At 40.3% G+C, this 24,964-nt stretch overlaps 1 protein-coding gene across 1 annotated transcript in view; it reads left to right on the top strand.

The window, feature by feature from the left end:
- Window positions 1–24,964, top strand: part of adck1 (aarF domain containing kinase 1) — a 123,153-nt gene that overhangs the window by 66,440 nt on the left and 31,749 nt on the right. The window contains exons 5-7 of the mRNA XM_041811868.1: window positions 14,726–14,884; window positions 17,958–18,116; window positions 23,539–23,655. Of these exons, the coding sequence (XP_041667802.1) occupies window positions 14,726–14,884; window positions 17,958–18,116; window positions 23,539–23,655 (435 nt within the window). The remainder of the gene's footprint in view (window positions 1–14,725; window positions 14,885–17,957; window positions 18,117–23,538; window positions 23,656–24,964) is intronic.

The following is a 24,964-nucleotide window of genomic DNA, read 5'->3' as shown; positions in this document are numbered from 1 at the left end:
AAAGTGTGACACATTTCTCTGTGATGTGCTCTTTAATTTTTGCAGTTAGAGGTCCTTTAAGAGAGCTTACTGCAATCGGCTTGATTAAACAAAGCAGAGTATGTGTTTTGTCTCATCCCAGATGTACAAGCTTTTTACCTTTATTATATCCTCCTGAGACCTGAGCTTTTGTTTCGATTTCAGTTTTAATTTCTCCCACTTACTTGGGATAACTCAGACCTGACAAGTTTGAAAAGCTCAGTCTTGTATCTTAACAGGAATTAATTTTGACAAAAAGTGATGTCCAATATCAAAAACAAATTCCCTAAAACTCCTAAGAAACTCCCAAAATTTCTGTGTAAAATTTGTAATCATATTTTAAAATTTCCCATAAAAAGTACCCCATTTTTTAAAAAATATTCCTCAAATGTTTCAACTATTTTTTTGTTATAAAGCCCAAATTTTAATCAAAAATTAAATTTAATTTCCTGAAAATTTTCCCAAAAATACTGAAGCAAATTCCTCAAAACATATATATTCCCAAGGTTCCATGAAAAACAATAGAAAATTCCCCCAAACATGCCAACAAATTCTTCTGTAAATTCCATTACATTATAGCAATATCAAAGGATACCCTGCCTCCCAATTACCAGTCAAATTCCCAAAATTTGAAAATAAAACTCCCAAGTTTCTCTGAGCATACCTTAAAATTTCGAAGCAAATCGACCCCAAAAAAAACACTTCAATCAATTTAATCAACTCAAACACATTTCCCAAATTACCACAAAAACAAACATAAAAAACATCCAATTTTCATGCAAATACTCAAAATTTTTACAGCAAATTTTACATTGAGACGGTTGAAAATATACAAAATAGTATACAAAAAAATTCCACGAAAATTTCCAAGAAATAATCCCAAAATTATTCACTGAAATCCCTGAAATTTTCATCAGTATTCCCCCAGTATTTCAAGTGAAATACTTCAATGGACAGTCCAGACAATTTTCTCAAAAATTCTAATAGTAGAAAGTATTACTGTGGTATGTATGTAATGTAATGTCCACATATGTGCACGCAGGATCTTAGCAGGACTGCAGACTTTGCCAGGCTGTGTTTTCTCCTGGGACAAATTTTTTAAATTTGGAACTAAAGTGTTTGTTTACATTTCAACAGATTTCAAATCTAGTTCAAGTACATTTTTGCATGCTGTAGTCAACATTTATTATATAAAATGTGATTTCCAGACAACAAAAAAGTACCTAGTGGCTTTCACAAGCTTTATGTGGCTGGTGACCAAAAACAAGAACAAAGAACAGGAATTGCAGGTATGATTTTTAGTATAAACTGAACATACCAATGATCCACTTCAGGTTTTTTTTTTTTTTTGTTGGAGGGGGCTTCCAAAATGCCAGAAGCTTCAGGGCCTAAACGACATCAAGTCACCTGTGGGTGAAACTGTATTGTTGCCATTCTTGGTGTCTGATCTCAGTAGGACTTACCTGGCTAATTAGAGCTTATAAAAAAAATTTAAACATGTCCTCCTACTAATAAGCTACCATGTGTCGCACCTAAAAAACATAAAAATACCCTACCCCGCCATCTGGTTGGTTTGATCCAAATTTCCTGCACAAGATCACTTTACAGCAGCAGGTACTCAGAGACTAAGGTATGCAAATAACCGGGAGATAAGTGCCGCTTAAGAGAGGTGTCCATCTTGTTTGTCAAAATTCTAACAATACTGTCAATGCCACAGCAACAGAAATGACTAAAATACCAAAATTTAACATAACCTACCGTTTAAAGTAATTAAATGTAAAATATATATATTTTTTTCAGTTTGAATCAAAGCATTTTAAATACTTTATTTTGATTCTAAGTAATTAAACTGTAGATTTCCCATTTTCAACCAAACATTTAATTCATAAGCCAGTAATGAAATAAGTGTTACTTTCAGCTCTATTAGTGTCTCTTAGCCCAGAGTGTGATGATAAATACTGAGCACCATGCATCCCCTTGTGTTTGCCCTGTGAAAGCTGCGCTGCATCACTGTGGCTCTTAATAACATTAACGTGACACAATAAGTGTAAGCCGTGTTCTTCACTCTGCACGCTGTCGTGTCTTGTTCTGTCGACAGGTTTGTTTCTGTTCTGCAGGGCGGCCTCGGGGTAAATGTGGAGGCTCCAAAGCACACAATAAGTCTGTCCTAATGACTCCAGGTCCCTGGAGACATCTGTTTAACCTTCAAACCCACACAGTCTTTTCTGTGTGTGCGTTTGTGTGTCCACAGAGATGAGTGGAAGCTAATGAGGGACCACCTCGGCTCAAAGGGCTCCCTTGATGCTAATAGCTCAGCACCATGATGAGAGATTTGTGGGTGGGCAGACTGTATCAAAGGAAACAGTGGACTTTACAGTTAATGCATCAAACCTGGAGTCTGGCTCTGTATAGTCACATCAATTTTCATTTCTTATTATCTGTACCAGGACTCTCTTTGGCTGTTACTGAAACCACATAGGGCATACAACATACTCAAACAGAAGGCAGAAAACCCTCAAACAAGCAACAACTGAAGGCTCAAATACACAAAAAACAAGGAACTTTTGAAGGAAGAAAAGTCCACAAGCAAGCAGCGACTGAAGGCAGCTGCAGGGAGGGGGTGTCCAGGGGCTCCAGACTTCAGGAAGTCATTGTTTTTATACAATTTTATACAAGTATTAAAAACGGTGATAATACCTTTTATTTTGTTAGTTTGTCTTAGAGCTGCTGAGTTATAAAAATATTTCTAATACTGAATAATAAATGTATTTTTTTTTTTTATTGAATCCAAGTAAATAAAGTAAGTTATTGCAAATTAAGACAGACATATTTAAGAGTGATGTTCCATGTTTATGATGAAATGCTCTAAAATGCACATATTTTTTTTAACTTGTTTTCTTACCCTGTCATTTCTCAGGACTTACACTATTTGGACAAAAGTATTTGGACACCTGACTATTACACCAACAGGGACTGAAATGACCCTGCTTCAAATCCCTGCAGTTCAGTATGGAGTTGGCCCCTCTTTGCAGCTTTAACAGCCTCCACTCTTCTTGGAGGACTTTCCACAAGATGTTGGAGTGTTTCTGTTGGAATTTGTGCTCATTCATTCTGTAGAGCATTTATGAGGTCAGGTACTGATGTTGGACAAGAAGGCCTGTCTCGCAGTCTCCATTCCATTTCATCCCAAAGGTGCTCTATGGGGTTCAGATCAGGACTCTGTGCAGACCAGTCAAGTTCTTCCACACCAAACTCATCAAACCACGTCTTTAAAAATTTAGTTTTGTGCACTAGAACACAGTCATGTTGGGATAGAAAAGGGCCTTACGTAAACTGTTGCCGCAAAGTTGGAAGCATAGTGTAACATTTTGAATATGTTAACCTAGATAAACGAAAATTATATTAATTGGAAAAAATTGAAATAATAAATAGTGGAAAATTAGGTAATTCAGAAAACTTAGGTTCGTCTCAAAGGAAGCCCAGGGTGTGTGAATAATACAACAAATACAGAAGTTAAGTTTAAAGTAAGTGTATTGACAAATAATATTTTTTCCAAATAATAAACACAAACAACTTCAAACAATCCATCAATAATAACAAAGGGAGGCCTTTTTAAAAAAATGCAAAAAAATTAAAGTTCTGCCCTTTCTTTAATCGACCTTAAATCAGTTCAGTTCCTCATGTCCCAGAGTCCTTGTTCCTACCCTAACCGTGGTAGTCTTCTTTGGGAAAGGGGGGGAGGTGTGGGGAGTTCAGAGTTCCTTGGGTAGCTCGCCAGTCTTACGACGGATCCAATCCAGGGAAAGGAAGGGGTAACAAAAAAAACCTGACCGCTGAGTCTCTATAATGTTAGGATCGACCGTTTAGTGAAGGTAGTGTGTAATTTCTGCTGCCAACCAGCCGTGCTGCCTGCGTGACCCCAGGTGAGGAGATTGCCAAAGAGGAAGTGACCTTGTGCACCGGATATTTATGTGTTATGGGATGAGCTCGAATTGGATAATGAGTTGCGGATTTGGGGTGTGGTATGAACGGTTTGTAAACAAAATAAACAGTTTAAGGAAATTAGTAAATTAATTTGGGGAAAAAATAAAATAACCAGTTTGTTATGGCGGCACAAGGTCACTCCTGCAGGCAGGCAGGATGGCACAATCTGAATACATTTAAATTAATTCACTGGGTTACACTTTCCCCCCCTAAACTCATGTACGTCCCGTTACATGGAAGTGGCTGTCTGCAAATTGTTGGCTGTGCTATTACACTACTTTCAATCTCTGAATCCCTGAGAGCGTATGAAAAGGCTGTGCTAAGTCCTTGAAAAAGGGACTGTACTCTGTCTAGCACTGGAAGGCCAAGTTTTGCATACTGGAATCGATCTGGAGGTTTTCGGGTCCGGGTTGAGCGACGTACAGGGGGTTCAGTGTTACTGTCTTCATCGGGGGATTCAGGTGAACTGGTTTGGTCATCATCTGGAGAAGAGGGGGTTCTGTCTGGGGTTTCAGGTAAGTCTGAGTTTTCCAAACTGTGGGATGAGTTATCCATTTTAGGTTCTACAGCGTCCTGGTCTGGGACAGCTGTGTGTTGGGAGGTTTCAGGAGTAACAGGAGTTGCAATGGGATCTTTTGGGATGTCAATAACTGTTGTAAATCTGGATGGTTCAGGGTTTGGTGGTCCATGGTACCAGTGGAAGGGAATGAGCTCTTCTTCGTCTGAGGAATTGTCCATATCTGTTTGACTGTCAGGTGGGTTATGGCTGGAGCGAGTTTTTGGTCTGGAGGGTCTGTTGGCAGATGTCTGCTGTTTGGGTTGAGGCAGGAAACCACAGGGGAGCAGGAGGTCGCGGTGTAGTGTTCTTAGAGGGGTGTTTTTGCTTTCGGGTCTGACAGTGTAGACAGGAAGGGTACCAGCTCTTTTCACAACAATGTAGGGTTCAGATTCCCATTTATCTGCAAGTTTGTGTTTGCCTCTTAGACGGACATTCCTCACCAAGACTCGATCTCCAACAGATAGATCAGATGCAGTGATGTGTTTGTCAAATCTGGTTTTGTTCCGTTGCATGACTCTCTCTGCATTTTCTGTTGCCATTCTATAACTTTCTTCCAGGTGAGATCTGAGGTTCTGAACATATTGTGAATGAGATGGTTGTTTTTTTCCTGAAACCGGGAGTCCAAAGGCTAAGTCTATTGGCAGGCGTGGTTGTCGTCCAAACATTAATTCATATGGAGAGAATCCAGTGACATCATTTTTGGTGCAGTTGTATGCATGTACTAGGGGTTTAACAAAATCCTTCCAGTGGGCTTTTTCCCGTTCCTTTAGGGTTCCCAGCATGTCCAATAATGTCCTGTTAAACCGTTCACAAGGGTTACCTCTTGGATGATATGGTGTAGTTCTCAGTTTTCTCATTCCAGTCAGTTCACAAAGTTCTTTTATTGTTCTTGATTCAAAATCTGGTCCTTGATCACTGTGAAGTTTTTCTGGGATGCCGTAATGAACTAGGAGGTTGTCCCATAGACATTTTGCAACTGTTTTAGCTTTCTGGTTGGGTGTGGGAATGGCTAATGCATATTTCGTGAAGTGGTCTGTGATCACTAAGATGTCTTTGATTTTGCTTTTATCCGGTTCAAGTGACAGAAAGTCCATGCAGATGAGTTCAAGGGGTCGTGTGGTCTTTATGTTTACAAGGGGTGCTGCTTTTTCTGGCAATGATTTTCTCTTGAGACATCTTTCACATGTTCTAACTTTGTTATACACGTCGACAGACATTCTTGGCCAAAAGAATCGGGTTCTGATGAGGTCAAGTGTTCTTTCAATGCCCATGTGGCCCATTTGATCATGCAGATTAATTAAAACGATGTCACGAAATTCCTGGGGTAGAACAAGTTGATACGAGTAATCAGGTCCTATTTGCCTCCTCCTCACAAGAATGTTGTTTTGGAGCTCCAGTTTGTTAAATTCTCGCAAGAGAAGGGGAAGTTCAGGAAGTTGGTCTCGTAAGGCAGGTGGTGGTGCTTCTCCTTGTTCTAGCTGTACTATGATGTGTCTTATTGCTTGATCCGATCTCTGTTTTTCTGCTATTTCCTTTTCTGTGAACTGAGGGATAAGTGAGGTTCCAAACTGACTGTCATCAGTGAAGCTGTCAGGAAGTGAGTCAGCAGAGGTGGAGAGGGATTGTACAAGGGCAAGGTTATGATCTGTGAAGTTTGAACTGTAAATGAGTTGTCGGTCGCAGATGGCTTGAACAGTGTATTGATCAATGTTAACTGGTGTGGGGTCATGCAGGTGGTGTTGAGCAAATCTCCAGATTCTCTCTCTCTCCTTCTGGGACTTTTGATCATCATAGAGATTGCCATGAGGTCTGCGTGACAGTCCATCAGCATCTGCGTTTTGTTTCCCTGAGCGGTACTGGATCTTGAATGAGAATGTAGATAAGGCTGCTAACCACCGGTAGCTGGTCGCATCTAACTTTGCTGTGGTGAGAAGGTATGTTAATGGGTTGCTGTCTGTGATGACCGTGAACTGGTTCCCGTAGAGATAATCACTAAATTTTTCTGTCACCGACCATTTCAGGGCGAGGAATTCGAGTTTATGCGCTGGGTAGCGAGACTCGCTGCGTGAAAGACCCCTGCTGGCATAGGCAATTACTCGATTGGTTCCATCATGCTCCTGGTAGAGCACAGCTCCAAGACCAGTGGAGCTGGCGTCTGTGTGGAGTTGGTAAGGCTTGGAAGGATCAGCAAAAGCGAGAACAGGGGCGGTGGTGAGTTTTTCAATTACTGTTTGGAAGGCTGTTTGACATTCTGAGGTCCATCTGCCATTGAATGGTTCTCTTGGGTTTAAATATGTCTTGTCTGGACTCAAGGTTGTTTTGAATTTCTTTTGAGTTGGGGGATAACCAGATGTAAGATCGTGCAGAGGTTTTACGATGGCAGAGTAACCTCTCACAAATCTTCTGTAGTATCCAGCAAAACCGAGGAATGACCTGAGTTCTTTTAAGTTTTTGGGCACAGGCCAGGTTGTGAGGGTAGAAATCTTGTCAGGATCTGTCTCAACACCATTTCTGGAGACTACATGTCCTAGGTAGCGTACTGATGTTTGGAAGAAGGTGCTTTTTTCTAAGGATAATTTTAGGCCAAACTCCTTCAGCCTATTCAAAACCTTCATCAGCCTTGCTTCATGCTCTTCTAATGTAGGGGCAAAAACAATCAGATCATCGATGAAGACCAGGACTTCTTTCAAATTTATTTCTCCCATGCATTTCTCCATGAGCCGCTGAAAGGTGCTTGGTGCATTTGTCACTCCCTGGGGCATGCGATTGAACTCCCAGAACCCAAGGGGGCATACAAAAGCTGTTTTTGATTTGTCTGCTTCATTCATTTCTATTTGGTAGTACCCAGATTTCAAGTCGAGGACTGAGAACCATTTTGAACCGGAGAGAGCGGAGAAGGTGTCCTCAAGCTTTGGAAGTGCATAAGCATCTTTAATGGTCTGCAGATTGAGCTTTCTGTAATCGATGCAGAGTCTGACACTGCCGTTCTTTTTCCGGACAACAACGATGGGTGACGCGAAGGGAGATTCTGATTCTCGTATTACACAGGCTTCCAGAAGTTCTTCCAGATGTTTACGAACTGCATCGATGTCTTGAGGATGGATGGGTCTGGGTCTGTGTTTGAATGGAGTTTCATCAGACAGTTTGATTTGGTGAGTGACTTTATCTGTTCTGCCAAAATCAAGATCATGTTTTGCAAAGACTTCTGGGATGGTGTTGAGCTTTGCTGTGATGCGGTTTTTCCATTCAGGTGAGAGTGGTGAGTCAGCGAAGTTGAACTTGAACTGTGGTTCTGGAGATGTTGGATCTGGAGAGTGGGCTTGGACTGGATTATGGACACTTTGTTCTTTGGAGATGATGGCTCTTATGGCACTTATTTCTGCAATGGAGGATCTAGCAGGGATGATGATGTCATGATCAGATTCATTGGTTATAATGACTGGCAACTGACATGGCTGATGTCTGGGAAGGTCAACAAGACAAGATTTAACAGTCAAGCCACCTGGCAGAGAGAAGGAAGCTGGGTGCTCAATCATGACAGATTTTTCAAGGGTTATGGAGTGAGTGGTAATGCTGCCCTCTAGTACTACAGTTCTTCCCGCTGGGATGGTCTGGGGACTGGTTCCATGTAGTTTGAGGATGGCATGCTGGCTGTCATTGGACTGTTCGTGTCTCAATTGGAGGATGTGTAATACTGCTCTATAACCAAAAGGAAGAGGATGATTAATGGCCAATTTGTCTTCAAGATATCTTTCATACAGGATGTCCAGAGTGTTGGTACCAATAAGCAGAAGAGACTGGGATGTATTCATGTCAGGTACAACCAGAGCAAGGGTGTGGATGTCTACTGGAGAACCTAGAAACTCAGCTGGAAACGTGATATCAAGTTCAATATATCCAAGGTATGGTACAGCTTGGCCATTAGCACCCTCTATCTCCAGGATATTGGTCAGAGGTTTGATGTCTTGGTCTGATAGGTAGCTATTGTAGAAGGAGTAGGGAATGGTTGTCACCTGAGAACCTGTGTCCAATAAACAGCTGAATGGCATATCTTTAATGTTGACTTGTGCAGTGCTTTTGGTTCCTATGAGTCCTGACGGTAACTGCCAGTGATGATGAGTGGGGTGTTGTAGAGTCAATTTCTTGGGACATTTCTTGACTGCAGCCTCCATCTGTCCCTCCACAGAGACTGCTTCTAGTTTGACTTTTTAGACAAGTGATCTTTCATGTCCCACATCTGTTGTTTCTGCTGCAGTTGCTTTCTTTTGCTTGTCACCAGCTCTGGATTTGCAGCATTGGTGCATGATGTGCTGATGTGGCCATCTTCACCACATTTAAAACAGTACCAGGGTCTGGGCTTGTTCATCTGTGTTGACACGGGAGGAACTGCAGGTCGAGATCGAGGTGTGTAAACTGGGCATTGTTCATGGTGGGGTGTAGACTGGGTCTTTTTCTGGGAAATCAAAGATGCTAATTGGTTCTGTAGTTTGTTCATTTGTTTCTGGAGATCTTCTATGGCTTTGAAATCATATGGTGGGGTTGTAGCACAGGCACAAGTGTGTTGAGTATTGATGTTGACTCTTTGTCTAGATGAGCTGATGTGTTTTTTCATTCGATGTTCTTTTGCAAGCTTTCTGTCTTCTTCTGTGCGCAACTGGAGTAAGAGGTCGGAGAAGGATGGAGGATTTTCTTTTTTCTGTTCCAGCTGCAGGTTGGTGATGACTGTGTTGTCCCAGCATCCACGGCAGAATTGTCTAATGAGGTGTTTGTTAGTCTCAGCTGGCAGAATACCTCCTCTTTTGACGACAGAGTTCAGGGAGAACTGGAGTCTCTGGAGGTAGGATGAGGGCTTTTCACCAGGATCTTGTAGAGTGTTTAAAAACTGAGCAAAAAGTTCCTCACCATCTTGGACTGTGGCAAAGGCTGAATCGAGGACCTGGAGGTAGACAGCAGGTAAGGTTTCAGGACCCAGACCTTTAACCACGTCAGCTGCAGGGGACAACAAACTCTCTAGAATTCTCCTGGTCACATTTAAGGCAGACAAACTTGGATCAGTGAGCAGCAACTCGATGTGGGATCTCCAGGTTTCATAATCTGTTTCATGGCTGGGTTTTGGGCATTTTCCAGAGAAGGCACGTAGTCTAACTGGAGAAAGTGCAGAGGTACTGAAGTCATCTTTTCTTACGATGTGCTCAACTACAACTCTTTGTATCTCAGGTGGGTTTAGGTTGTTTGCAGAGAGGGAGACTGTTCCTCTTGAGGTAGCTGTAGGGTTTGTCTGAGGTAGGGGCTGGGCAGGCATGGAGGCTTCAGGTTGTGTGGGCTCAATTAACTGAACTGAGGCATCTTCAGTGTCATCTACACTGCTCTGCTCTTCTAACTGCTCACTAATTTGGTTCATCATATCTTTTAGCAACTCTTCAAAACTTTTACCACTGTGGCTTGCCAACTTTTTAAGCTCATTGAGGTAGTTAGTGGTATAGCTGCTACCTTCTGTGGCTGCATACTCATTAGCTAGGGCTTTAACGCAGTATTTTATCTCAGGCACATCTTTTGGAGAATGTGTGTAAGGCAAAAGTGGCATTAGAGCAGCTATAGCTGAACTATGAGTGAACTCAATGATCAGGTTTTTGTAATAAGGGCTTGTCAAATCATCAACAGGAACTATTTTCTTAATAGAACCATATCTCTTCAAACAATCAAAAATTTCTTCATCTGTTTCAGTGTGAGTAACACCACTAATAATAACTGAACATGAAATGTCAACATCTGACTTAGCAATGAAATCCATTTTGATGCTAAATGAAACTTTTCAAACTCAACAAGTTATTCACACAACATAGGCTCCTGGCTAGCTCGCCATTTTTTGTAACATTTTGAATATGTTAACTTAGATTAAAGAAAATTATATTAACTGAAAAAATTGAAATAGTGGAAAATTAGGTAATTCAGAAAACCTAGGTTCGTCTCACAGGAAGCCCAGGGTGTGTGAATAATACAACAAAGACAGAAGTTAAGTTTAAAGTAAGTGTATTGACAAATAATATTTTTTCCAAATAATAAACACAAACAACTTCAAACAATCCATCAATAATAACAAAGGGAGGCCTTTTTTAAAAAAATGCAAAAAAATTAAAGTTCTGCCCTTTCTTTAATCGACCTTAAATCAGTTCAGTTCCTCATGTCCCAGAGTCCTTGTTCCTACCCTAACCGTGGTAGTCTTCTTTGGGAAAGGGGGGGAGGTGTGGGGAGTTCAGAGTTCCTTGGGTAGCTCGCCAGTCTTACGACGGATCCAATCCAGGGAAAGGAAGGGGTAACAAAAAAAACCTGACCGCTGAGTCTCTATAATGTTAGGATCGACCGTTTAGTGAAGGTAGTGTGTAATTTCTGCTGCCAACCAGCCGTGCTGCCTGCGTGACCCCAGGTGAGGAGATTGCCAAAGAGGAAGTGACCTTGTGCACCGGATATTTATGTGTTATGGGATGAGCTTGAATTGGATAATGAGTTGCGGATTTGGGGTGTGGTATGAACGGTTTGTAAACAAAATAAACAGTTTAAGGAAATTAGTAAATTAATTTGGGGAAAAAATAAAATAACCAGTTTGTTATGGCGGCACAAGGTCACTCCTGCAGGCAGGCAGGATGGCACAATCTGAATACATTTAAATTAATTCACTGGGTTACAATAGCATTGTCCAGGATGTCTTGGTATGCTGTAGCCTTTAGATTGCCCTTCACTGGAGGTAAAAAGCCTAGCCCAAACCCTGAAAAACAGCACCATATGACTATCCCTCCTCCACCAAACTTGCATCTGCCAAACCCAGACACACCCATGTGCCTGCCAAACAGATAAGCGTGATTTGAACACATTTCCATTGCTCCACACACCAGTGTCGAGGTGCTTTACACCACTCCATCTGACAATTGGTGATATGAGGCTTGCATGCATCTGCGAGGCCATGGAAACCCATTATATGAATCTCCTGCTGCAGACGTTTTGTGCTTGCATTAGTCCCAGTGGAAGTTGGGAAATCTTAAAAAATGGAATCAGCTTTGGTGACTTTTGTGCACCTTGCACTTTAGCAGTCTTTGACTCCTCTCTGTGATTTTACATGCTCTTGTGTTCATGGCTGAGTTGCTGTTGTTCCTAAACGCTTCCACTTTCTAATAATACCACTTACAGTTGACTGTGGGATATCCAGCCGAGATGAAATTTCATAAAACGTCTTATTGCAGCGGTGGCATTCATCACAGTACCACACGTGAAGCCACTGTGCTCTCCATAATGACCAGTGTTGTATCACAGATGGAGACTGCATGGTTAGGTGCTTGATTTTATACACCTGTGGCAATGGGTCTGATTTAAACACCGGACTTCATTTGACAACCACACGACTGCAAAGACAAAGTATGAGGATCCCACTCTTGAAGCCACTCAGATTAAGATCCTTCCGTTTCAAGGAGAAAATTAAAATTTTCTGCTGGACGTTTTGTATGAATATTTAGAAACATTTTGGACACAGCTAAATGTCTTTAATGATTTTTTTGATGCAGTGTGGATAAAAATGAGCACTGATCCAGAACAGTGTTTCATAATGTTTAAATGTAGAAAACAGGGACTATGTTAACTCTAATCTCAGGGAGAGAGGAGAGAAAGAACCAACAGCAGGCCAGAAGAGGTGACCGAGTCAACCAGGCAACATAGCCTTGTTGCAGAAAAAAGTTTAGTGAGGTCAAAAGACTACAGCTAGATATGTGGGAGCAAATATGGACTAAGATGAGAATTTAAAGTTAATAAAGTGATATATTTTACCATTAAAAGTCTGACTCTCTATTCCATTCAAACATTACTGGTTTTAAAATAAAATTCCCCTTTATTTTCAGAGTTTAGAGTGAGGAAATTACTCTTATAGCAGAAGAACTCATCAATCTGCCTTCTTTAATTACTTCCGTCCTCCTGAATTAAGCGCGCTGTTGCATATCAGCAGATTGTTTTTTATTGCTGCAGTTATTTCTACTGTTATTAGTGTTCAGAAGAAACAAGAGGGCTTTTAGATCAAATCTCTGTGGCCTCCTTTAAAGCAATAATCAAGAACGCCCTCATATTAATGCTTTTTTAATGATAATGCAATGTATGTTTTCCTAAACTAACACTGCTGGATTTAAACAATCCATTTAAAACTCCAATAAATCCTCGCAATCTCATGTAAAAACTGATGGAGGCAAAAATAGACTTGTGACTTCAATATTCTGAAATAAATAGGACTGTTGTTTTTTCAGGGATTCTGGTTGATTATAAGAGGGTACTCTGCTGTTTTTTATAATAAACAAAGTTTATTCCTTTATAGATGTTCTATCACTTTTTGAACTGGTTATTGATTAAAATGAGCATATTGAAGTCATGACAGACCTTGGTTAAGCTGGAGCAATTTCAAAATGTTTGGTACCTACAAGTCATTTTGGGTTTTTTTCCCATGTGCTCATAATTCCAGAGAAGTTCCTTAAGCCCAGTTCAGGTGACAGCTGCATCATACAGGTCGCTCTGCAGTAGGGGTGGGTGATATGGAAATAAAATCGTGTCATGATTTTTAATGGCCAGATCACAATCTTGATTTCATCACAATTCTTTCATTTGATTTTTAAGACAAGTTTGTTAGTTAATATCAATTAAAACAACCTTTTAAATTTCTGAAGTACTGTGTCAACAAGTCAGCTTTTTCTCTTGCACCAACTGGTAGGCCAATGTATTAAATATAAATGTATATATAAAAATTTAAAATATACCACCTGACTCTGGAGGTCTTATCCCACAAGTTCCTTTAAGTTCCTCTTGGGTTATGCAGCAGGACAACGACCCAAAACATACCAGCAAGTCCACCTCTGAATAGCTAAAAAAACCCAAAACAAAATTAAGCTTTTGGAGTGGCCCAGTCAAATTCCAGGCTTAAATCCAATTGAGATGTTGTGGTGTGACCTTAAACGGGCAGTTCATGCTGGAAAACCCTCCAATATGGCTGGTTTAAAACAGTTCTGTGAAGAAGAGTGGGCCAAAATTCCTCCACAGCGATGAGAAAGACTCATCACCAGTTATCGCAAACGCTTGATTTCAGATATTGCTGCCAAGGGTGGAACGACCAGTTTTTAGGTTAAAGGGCAATTACTTTTTCACATAGGGCCAGATAGGTTTGGACCCCCCCCCCCAATAAAATAAATAATCATTAAGAAACTGTGTTTTGTACTTACTTGGGTTATCTTTGTGAGATATTAAAATTGGTTTGAGATCTGAAACATTTAAGTGTGATAAATATGCAGGAAAATCAGGAATCAGAAATGGGGCAAATACCTTTTCACGGCACTGTACCTCAGTGTACAGCTGAAATAAACTGTTAAAGCGTTCACTACTTCTTCCACTGAGCCAAACCATACATGGTGAAGACAACTTTCACTGACATTTCTTGCTGTTTTCTGTCAGTCACAAAGTAAAAATGTGTCATGGTGTGCTAATGTGAGAATGCAGCATGAAATCTTCAAGAAACTTCTGCATGAGTGAGCAGGGACACTGTGACCATAGACTTTATGCTCTAATGTTCCCAAAGCTTTCTGAAACACATTGTATACACTTTAAAGAACCATTACTGTATGTAAGGCTGAATAGTGGTGCAAAACGTCTGATCTCATGGCAGTTCTAAAATATCCTCAATAAAAATCAAAGCTGCGTCACTTTAATGGTTTTAAAACCCACTTAAAGACATTCTTGTCTGCTTTAGTTGATGATATTGTTGATAAATATGTTAAGCTTTGTTGCATGTTTATTCTGTTTTGCCTTAGTCTGTATGCCTATATAGAAAAATGTGGTGGATGCTGTAAGAAAAAAAATCACACTGTATTAATAAATGAAACAAAGATTGTAATTATAAATGGCCTTAGAGCATACCTAAGCAGAAATGAGGAGAATTAATCACTGTACATGCACACTTCTCTTGTTTCCCGCCTTTTTTGTACAGTATCTAATAATAGCTTATAAATAGGGGTGATGAGATTGATGATCACTCTTCTCTACCACTTTCAGCTTCACACCCCCTCACCTCCCGTCTTATTTATCATTCTCCATCCCTTGTTTACCCTCTGCTCCCTCCCTCCCACTCCCTCTCTTTCTCTCCCACAGCTGTCACAGTTATTTGTCTCCTTCGAGGAGAAGCCTCAGGGTGCAGCCTCCTTAGCTCAGGTCCACAAGGCAGTGTTGCATGATGGGAGGACGGTGGCCGTCAAGGTCCAGCACCCCAAAGTCCAGAGACAAAGCTCCAAGGACATCATGGTGATGGAGGTGAGTCAGAGTTCGTTTAACTTTTGTAAATGAAGCGTGGCTCAGTTCAGATGACGGGGGGGACTGTTGGTGTTTTTTAGTGCCGATACAGATATCTAGAATTTGAATTTGAAATAGAGAGAAGTACAGGAACAATGTTTTCATCTCTGGAAACTATACACTCTTCTACTTCATGTACAGTGCCTCTAAAAATATTCACCCCTCGGATGTTTTACCCTTCTATTAGTTTTGTAAATCAATCAAAATCAATATAATTAGACTTTTTTTTAAACAAAATTCCTTTAGAAAAAATCTCTTTATGTCAAAGTTAAAACCGATTTCTACAAAGTAATGTCAGGTAAATAGAAAAGGGGTGATGTGACAGCATAAATATTCACCTCCTTCAAGTCAGTAATTAGTAGATGCACACTTAGCTGCATCACAGTAGTGAGTCTGTGTGGATAGGTCTCTATCAGGCTTGCTCAAGCTCTGCCAGGTTGCACAGGGATTGGGCATGACCAGCTCTTTTCAAGTCCAGCCACAAATTCTCTATTGGATTGAAGTCTGGGCTTTGACTTGGCCACTCCAGAACATTCACCTTGTTGTCTTCAAACCAGTTATCTGTAGCTTTAGCTCTCGAGAGGCATCCCCACATCATGGTGCTGCCACCACAGTTCTTTGCAGTGGGGGTGGTGTGTTTGTGGTGATGTGCAGTGTTTGATGTCTGCCAAACATAGTAGAATAATAATCTAATTGCGTTTTTTCTCCCAAATATTTCGATTGCGATTTAATATGCAAATAGTCTTGGGTTAATCTTGTGTATTTTTTGACAAATTCAAGCAATAGATAATTCCATAAATAGACCGAGTGTATTGAAAACAATGAAATTATTACTGAAGCAATTAATCCATAGTAGGATGAATCTGAATATGGGGGTTCAACAAGCTTTAAAGGAGACATATTATGCAAAAATCAATTTTTCAGGCTTTTCTAACACAAATATGTGCCCCTGGCCTGTCCACAATCCCCTCAAATACCAGAAAGATCTATTCCCTTTCTCCCTCTCTTTCCCCTCCTTTCAGAAAATGTGTGCTGAAACAAGCTGTTCTCAGATTTAGCTCCTGGTGACCTCACCAGGAGCGTAAGCACCCGCCCCCAGGTTTGGTTGGCCCTCCCCCACTTGGAGGAAAGTTCAGCCGTCCTTTACTGATCCTCTCAACCACCAGTTGAGATACTGGATAGCTCAATGGGTTATCCTGCTGACTGCAGTCTGAGAGGTTGGTGGTTCGAATCCCAGTCAAGTCCTAAACTTTGGATAAAAGTGTCTGAAGTACCAAGAGGGCTGCATCCATTTCCTGAGATGGGTGTGGTCAGGGGCAGAGTCAGACAGCTTATTACCATTTACAGACACAGATAGAAATAGAGGGGGTTTTAGATGCACAAAAATCCTATACTGGAGTGTTTTTCCAGCAACAAATTTCACAGACATGTTTTGGGGACCTCTGAGAACAATGTAAGCTTGTCTTAAGAGGGTAAAATATGTCTCCTTTAAACTATAAAGGAGGCAGCTGGGGTGGGGGAGCGGAGGCTGGCTACCAGCTGATCGCAGCTGGGATATGACTTTCATGAACTAACGCTAGACTTCATCAATATTAGGTAGAATGAGCTAACTATTTTTGCTTGTATTGCAAATGTGATGTTATTTGCTTTGTTTAAGGGCATTATCATTTTTATGTCACTCGTTAGATTAAGAAAAACATATATAAAACACAAAAAGGAGGACTTTTATAAACCATTTAAAAAAATTGACACCTAAATGTTTGCATAATATGCATAAATCTCTGCTTCAAAAAAAGGATTTATTAAACTGGTATTTTGACACATTTCAAGTTAAAGAAATATTGCAGTTTCTATGATTTGAAAATTGCAGCAGGCTTTATTGTGATTTAATCTCATTGCGATTAATTTCCCAGTCCTAAAATACAGCATCTTGTCTGATGGCCATAAAGTACCATTTTGGTCTCATTTTCTTCAACAGTGGCTTTCTCTCCCATGAAGCTTTGACTGGTGAAGAACCTGGACAACAGTTGTTGTCTGCAGTGTCTCTCCCATCTCAGCTGCTGAAGCTTGGAACTCCTTCAGAATAGTCATAGGTGTCTTGGTGGCCTCTCTCACTAGTCTCCCTCTTGCACGCTCACTCAGTTTGTGAGGACGGTCTGATCTAGGCAGATTTACACGTTTCATATTCCTTCCATTTCTTGATATTGGATTTAACTGAACTCTGGGGGATGTTCAGCGCCTTGGAATTTTTTTGTATCCATCCCCTGACTTTTACTTTCAGTAACTTTTTCTGAGTTGCTTGAAGTGTTCTTTTGTCTTCATGGTGTAATGGTAGCCAGGAATACTGATTAACCAGTGACTGGACCTTCCAGACACAGCTGTCTTTATACTATAGTCACTTCAGACACATTCTCTCCACTCAGGTGATCCCCATTTCACTTATTGTGAAACTAACATTAATTAGCTGGACCTCTGTTAAATTAGTTCAGTCACTTTTAAAGGGGGCGAATATTTATGCAAACACTACTATTCTGTATTTATTCATCAAACTCAAAATGAAATTACTCTTTAGAAATGTTCTGGTAATAATCTACTCTTTTGGAAGTCAGTTTGATGTTTACTAGAAATCTTCAGGCGTGCATGTGTGAAAGGTAAAGCTGTGTTCAGAGAAGAGAAAAGCACATTTTTCATCCTGCGTGACGATATAAATGTTAATGCAAGAAGGCAAAATTTGGGCTGACATGAACAGTTAAAAAATAGGAATTGGCATGTTTTGGGAAAGTAACATTTTCTTCTCCCTATCTTAAAGACCTCTCACTGTCACGTTTGCTTGTCTTGACTTGCAGATTTAAGCAGCATTTCCCTGCTCAGTGTGTTTCAAATTAATGAGGTTTCAGCTCACAATCCCATCACTTTCTCTCCTCCTGATATGAATTATCATAAGATGTCAGCTTTGACAGGATACCACGGTGAGTGTACAAGCCTGTTTTTAATGTACATGACAGTGAAGCAGATTGTTCTTTGTAATCTGAAGGTGTTACTGCGAGTGGTCCATTGGCTTTTTCCTGACTTTGCCTTCATGTGGTTGGTGGAGGAGGCCAAGAAGAACATGCCACTGGAGCTCGACTTCCTCAACGAGGGACACAACGCTGAGCGGGTGGCTAACATGCTCTCCCACTTCCCCTTTCTCAAGGTATTTACAATTTGAGCTATGATTAGTTATATGATGGCAAACCATGAATTTATTTTGAACACATACAAATAAACATTTGGTATAAATAGGAGCAAACGTTAATGATGGCATTCATAGAGGTTAGACTCTTTTCTTTTGGTGTCACTGCTCCTTTTGTGTTTCTTGTTGTCTCTCCTAACAGAGCTATTTTAGCAGAACTCTGCAAATCACATCATTAACACAAGACAGAGTTTAAATTCACGTCAATTATCATTTAATTTCTTGGTGTCCTTTTTCTTAATTCATCTGTGTAAGAACTTCTTTAAGCTCCGCTGAATGTGAATTATACTTTTCTTTATAGCACACTGTCTTTGTTCCACATTCAGTCCCTGAGAGCTTTAACTTCCACACTTAGTCTGCTTTTCTGTCTTTTGCTTCTTTTTATTCTGTCAGTTTTAATTGTATAAGTTGGCTGTGATAGAGGCATAAAACTTGGCAGAATGAGTGAACATTTTGTGCAGACGCCTTCACATGAAAGTTTTAACTAAAACTTTGGCTCAGAACTGGATAGATTATGTTATAGACCAGTGGATCCCAGCCTTTTTTATAAGTATGTTAATCTTATTGAATGTAGAGCATGAATGAACCTTTAGTTTGGAGCAGACCCCAGCGAGGGTCCAAGTGTTACAGACTTTATGTATGAACTTTGCTTTCCATAAAGTCTTCCTTTCAGTTTAGTGGTTTCATATAATCTCGTGCTTTTCCATCAGTCAGGATTAGAGCTAAATATGTTAGAAAAAAATGACATTGCAGTAGTTATTCTACCTTTTTATGCACACATGTTCAATTTAAATGAACAAATACCTTTTTGCATATTTGGGTCTTTATGTAAATTTTAGATTTTAAATCTCACTTTGTGTAGCCTTCTGCCACGGCTTTGACAGAGAAAGAGAAAAGAGAAAGAGAGAACAGGTGGACCAAGCGACCCCTTTCTTCATAGACTTTAAAACTAAAAAATGAGAAACAAAGTCATTGGCATCTATCAGTCTGGGAAAGGTTACAAAGTCATTTCCTGGCTTTGAGATTCCAGCGAACCACAGTGAGAGCCATTATCCACAAATTGAGTAAACTTAAATCAGTGGTGAACCTTCCCAAGAGTGGCCTGCCTACCAAAATGACTCAAAGAGTGCAAGAGCATTACGAGACGGAGATATTTGAAAGCGAAATGCAAAGCCGGAACTACACTCCAGACATGGCTGCTGCACTGTGTCACTCCGCCCAGTGGTTTACTCAAGAAATAGTTCCAAGTATTTGCTTCATGTGTCGTAATGTAACATAATTATATGTTATTATTTCATAGTGTGGTGAATGTGTAGGTCACAACTTGTCTATGAGAGCGTTTTGGAGTTGTTGGATTGTGTATTTGATTAGTTTGATGAGGGAAAGCAAAAACTACCGTCTGCTTCCATAGCATTAGCTGTGTAGCTGGTTTTTCGGTCCCCCCATATCTAGAAAGAACTTGCACCGACAACTAGCGGAAACAAATCTATTACTAAGACTACAGGAATTATGGATATGGGCGAATTTGCCAAAATGTTGAAGTATCCCTTTAAGCCCAAAATGTAAAATAGTCTGCTGTCGACATACTTTTCCTGCGTGAACTTGCAGTTCTCCCATGATCTCTGCCCGCTGATCAGGACTGCACGCCATGGCACAGCGCTCTAGCCACACTTCCAGTGGGTGAGGTCGCTTGCCTTTCAGCTGGAGCAAACTCACTGCACTTAAGTGCTCAGCACAGTCGTATGTATATCCGGTGCCTAACTCTAACCCTCTTTGGGGTTTCCTTAGATTGTGGTAGGTTGTATCAAAATTTATCTTCCTCTGTGAATTTTGATTTTATTCATAAAATTCTGCTGTTGTGAAAAATTGCCACTTACCATAACCTCTGTCATGTCGTACATCATTCTGGTTCTGGTTTGGGTATGTACGTCACTTCCTGCCCTATTGTGGAGGTCACCTCACTGTAGAGGTCTGCAACAGATGAGCCCAAAACGGCCTAACATTGAGGCCTGCAGCTAGATCCTCTAGGATAATCCTGAAGAAGAATGTCCAGCCATCAGTCAGTGTGCTCAGGCAAAACACCAGCAAGTCCACCTCTGAATGGCTTTAAAAAACAAAATGAAGGTTTTGGAGTGGCCAAGTTAAAGCCCAGACCTAAATCTGATTGAGATGCTGTGGAATGAACCTAAACTCACCTTCATGCTTTAAAACTCTCCAGTGTGGCTGAAGTAATATGATTCTGAAAAGACGAGTGTGGCAAAATTCACTTCACAGTGTTTTAAAAGTCCCACTGCCAGTTTTTGCTTTGCTTGCGGTTATTGCTGCCAAGGATGGCAAAACCAGTTATTAGGTTTAGGGGGCAATTACTTTTTCACATAGGGCCAGATAGGTTTGGATGACTTCTTCCCTTAAAAAGGGAAAAAACAGCATTTTAAAACATCATTTTGTATTAACTTAAGTTATCTTTGTCTAATATTAAGATTTGTTTGCTGATCTGAAACATTTAAGTGTGACAGATACGAAAAATATGAAAAGAGCCAGTTGAGCTGGTTCAGGCTTCTGATCAGGATGCTCCTGAATTTCTCCCAGTGGAGATCTCATGGGGACGCATCTCATCAGGAGGAGACCCGGGGCAGGCCTAGAACTTACTAGAGGGATTACGTATCCCATCTGGCCATGGGAATGCCTCAGGATCCCCCAGGAGGAGCTGGATAACATTGCTGGGGAGAGGGACATTTTGGTCCTTTTGCTTGGTTTCCTGCCACCGCCACCTGGCCCTGTAGAAGTGGGAGAAAATAGATGGAAGGATCGTCATGGTGACCCCAATTTATAGAAAAATATCATGTTTATTTGTAGAAAAGATCAGACAAGTCTGCTTCCATTTATTTAACAAGTTTTGATTAAAGAGGTATTGTCAAATCTAAAATAATAAGCTTTCAAAAATAGTTTGTCATGTCTGTGCCTTCATCTTCTTTAGACTTAAACACAATGAACAATCGTCAACAACAGTGACGCCATGAGAGATAAAAAATACTAAGCTAAAAATGGAAGAGCCTTTGTTTTGTACAGAAAGGAAAACTTGAATGGGTGATAATCCGGATGCCATCACACACACACACATGCTCTCTTACATAATCGGAGAGTTGTGGGTAAAAAGTAATCAGACACAGTAGGAATGTTTGAAGTCTGCTTTAACTCCAGAGAGATTACTAGGAGGACTGAGGTGGCTTTCACTTTAGGGGCACAGATCTGAGTACACCTCAAAGTCTGGTTCTGTTTGGTTAGTGTGGATGGTCGGACATCAGGCCCATATCTGCTTGGAGAGCTGGTCTTGAGTATGGTATACAGGAGATGTAAAATCAGCTGTGCTCCAACACAGGACAGAGAGTTGTAGCAGAAATTTGACAGAATTATAACAACAAAACCTCTTTCACATTTTTGGCAGTCTGTCCATACCTTTGTAAATGTGCTCCTGAAATCATTAGTCTAGTCAACAAATGTTTTTTCTTTTTAATATATGTATCAAAGGTGTCTGCATGTTTCCATACAGCACAGGCTGATTTCATCCTCTGAGCTGCACTGTAGATGTGGAAGTACGAAGAGGGTCATTGTTGGTGTCTCACATATGATAAGAAATCGGTTGAATGGAATCCATTGCCCGAATAAATCCTTTAAAATTGTGCTCAGTTCATGACTTAAAGTGGTTGCCATCAGGGATGCACTTTGATTTTGGTGTGATAGGTATTAGCAGGTATTAGCTGAAAAAGTTACTCATAGGTATTGGCAGATATGAAAATGTCTGCCCATGTTAACAGCTGATTAATTGGCTGTAATATTGGCCCATATCAGCTGTAAATGTTTTCGTATAAACAAATAATTTCAGCTTTTTTGACTAGTAACTGTGGCTCCCTTTATCATCATAAGCTTTAGCTAAAGCCAGCATAGCTATGCCAGCTGCGTAGTTAACATTACTAAGGAAGCCAATGTGCTAAGTTAGCTTTAGCAAGGTGAGCTTTAGCTAAGTAGCTAAAGCTACATAGCTATGTAAGCTATGTAGCTTATGTTTAACTATGTATCTATTCTTTGTAAGAATAGATAGCCATGAGGTTTGTGAGGCTAGCTTTAGCTACATTAGCGACCTATTTTACGTAGATTTTAAATTTTAACTTTTCCAATTTTATTTTGAAAGCTCTTAACCTGACACGCCAGATGGATTTGTTTCACACAGCCATCTGGTAAACCTCCCATAGACTGTGTTTGGGAAATGGCAGAGCCTTTGAAAAAAAATTTGGAGGGTGCTTGGATGAACGTTCTGTCTGTCACATATTTACCGGCCAATCAAGCAACAAAACATGTGACGTGGCGGCCCCAAACAGAGGTGTGCCGCTACCAAGGAGTAAACTCCAAAGAGAACTGCATAACGTGAACCATGGCGACTGAAGACACGTCAGTCCATGACTTTTGTCGTTTTTAAAAAAAAAAAAAAAAACAACTCAGTGCTGTTCTTTGTTCTTCTTTTAATGAAGAAATGTTGTCAAGCTCTGTTAAAACTGACGCCATAGCAGCATCCACGCTAATCTCTTCCGCCATTATTGCGCCGGCCTCTTTTCTTTAGGAATCGTGCCACAGCATGGTTTGAAACAACTGGGCCTGATGTGAAAGCACCCTAAGGTTAGAGTTAGAGGGTAAGGGTAAAATACCAACTTATTACCAGATAATTGCCATAATATCATCACATTTATTATCACTTTTTGCTTTAAAAATACTTCGCAGTTAAGGCCCACTCCAATAATGTGCAGGTTAGGGTTAGAGGGTTAGAGGGTTGGGGTCAAGGGCGTTGCACATGGGGGAGTACGCGGGCCCACAGTTGGGAGGGGCCCTTGAGGAGCCTGCAATAAAAAGTGTGTTTTTATCTGTTTTTCTCTTAGTAATTAGTGTCTTTACTGAATCAAAAGTGACAAAACAAATTGATCAAGAGACTGAAATTTGTATCAAATAGAATAAAATGAATACTGCTGGGCCTCTGCTCCTCCCTTAAAAATGTCCAAAAGATAGAGTCCAGTGCTGCAAAATAAAATTCAGTTTAACCAAAGAAAAAATATTCATAAATTGGGAAATTCTGCTTCAAAATACATTACAATGCATATATGTTTGTAAAAGTGTTTGCCATTTGGGGGGTGGGGCTGTGTAATATTCTTCAAATTCCCTTGGAATGCCTCTGGTTGGGGTTAGGGTAAAATACAAACTTATTACCAGATCATTGCCATAATATTATAACATTAATTATCACTTATTGTTATTAAATTACTTGGCAGTTATGGCCCACTCAAATAAAGTGCTACCGACAAACTTTAAGTAAACAATTTGTTTCGTCTCTCTGCAGGTTCCCATGATCCACTGGGATCTGTCCACAAAAAGAATCCTGACCATGGAGTTTGCTGAGGGGGGTCAGGTCAACGACAGAAAGTACATGAAGAAACACGGCATCAACGTCAACGAGGTAACTCCTTCTGCTCCTTCCGGGAACCTTTTGAGGAACTCTTTGCTTTTTGACTGCAGGAACAAGGGTTTGAATTTATGATGCAGCAAGGTTGATATTCTGAGATGCACCTGTGTTGAACTTTTATTTATTGAGACACCAAAACTTGTAAAAAAAGAAAAGAAGTCTTGATGAGTCAGTCTCCAAAGGTCTGTTGCACAACAGGTTCAAAGTCTTTCAATGTCACTCCCGACTTTGGTTGGCAATTTACTTTAATATCATACACACAATCAGACTTCCACACACAGAACAGATAGGGGAGACAATGACAAATATATGATGCACAATAAGTTATTTTGTTTTTCATGTGCTCACAAATTCCCCCAAACAGACAGAAGCCCTATCTGAACATGAAGCATTAATGATGAGTTTTATAAGGAAGCTGATGAGAGAGATAGAGGACAATAAACACGTAGGAAAGTCAGGAATGATCATATTACTTTGTAGATGTTGAATCCTGGACCCCGTGTGTGTGTTTGCTTGTGTGTGTTTTTGTATCTGTGTGTAATCATAAGATGGATGAGGGCCTAAATAGACTTTCTTCTGGACTCGGCCTCTTGACGTGAGCAGAATTGCTCCAGTTTTCTTTGCATTCTCCCCCACATTGCAAAGATTTGAGATATGACTTCATGCACCGAGTGCATTCATAAAGCTGAGTGTTAGCAGTAGAGCCTTTACAATGTATTCTCCTAAGCTGGTGGAAGTATTTCTAATCTTTATTCAATTGTGCTTAATGCAACAAAATCACAGTCCTTTTGTTTATGTGTCAGCTGCAAATGAAACTAAATTGCTTAATAAAATGAATTAACAGCACGCCCCACAGAATGAATCTCAGTGATAACAAAAATCTTATTATGTAATTGTGTCTTACTGCACAAAGTGGCTTAATGACCCAGCAGTATATACCATGTAATAGAGACAGAGCACAACAAGAAATGCCTTTTTGCCTCATTGTGCTTCTGTTCATAAAGGTTTCTATAAAACCTCACTTCTTGGTCATTTTTCTGACACTTGTAGACAAAAGTGACAAAGAGACACCTTCATGTAATGCGAAGCCATTAGAGAGTGATGAATTGTTTGCTCCTTAAGTGTTGGCAGGGCTAAATGTTCTCTGTCTTTATTAAGGGTATGGAAAAATCTCTAATGACAAATATACATCGTCCCACAGTAAATGACCTCATGATATCCAATCCTACAAGCCAATGATGAATTATAATCTGGAAAGACAGTTTTAGGATGAAGTTTAAGGATTTTTAAAATGAAGATGCAC

Source organism: Cheilinus undulatus, linkage group 18 (genome assembly GCF_018320785.1).
Source record: "Cheilinus undulatus linkage group 18, ASM1832078v1, whole genome shotgun sequence".
Classification (NCBI taxonomy): domain Eukaryota; kingdom Metazoa; phylum Chordata; class Actinopteri; order Labriformes; family Labridae; genus Cheilinus; species Cheilinus undulatus.
This window is presented reverse-complemented; position numbering and strand designations above follow the sequence as displayed.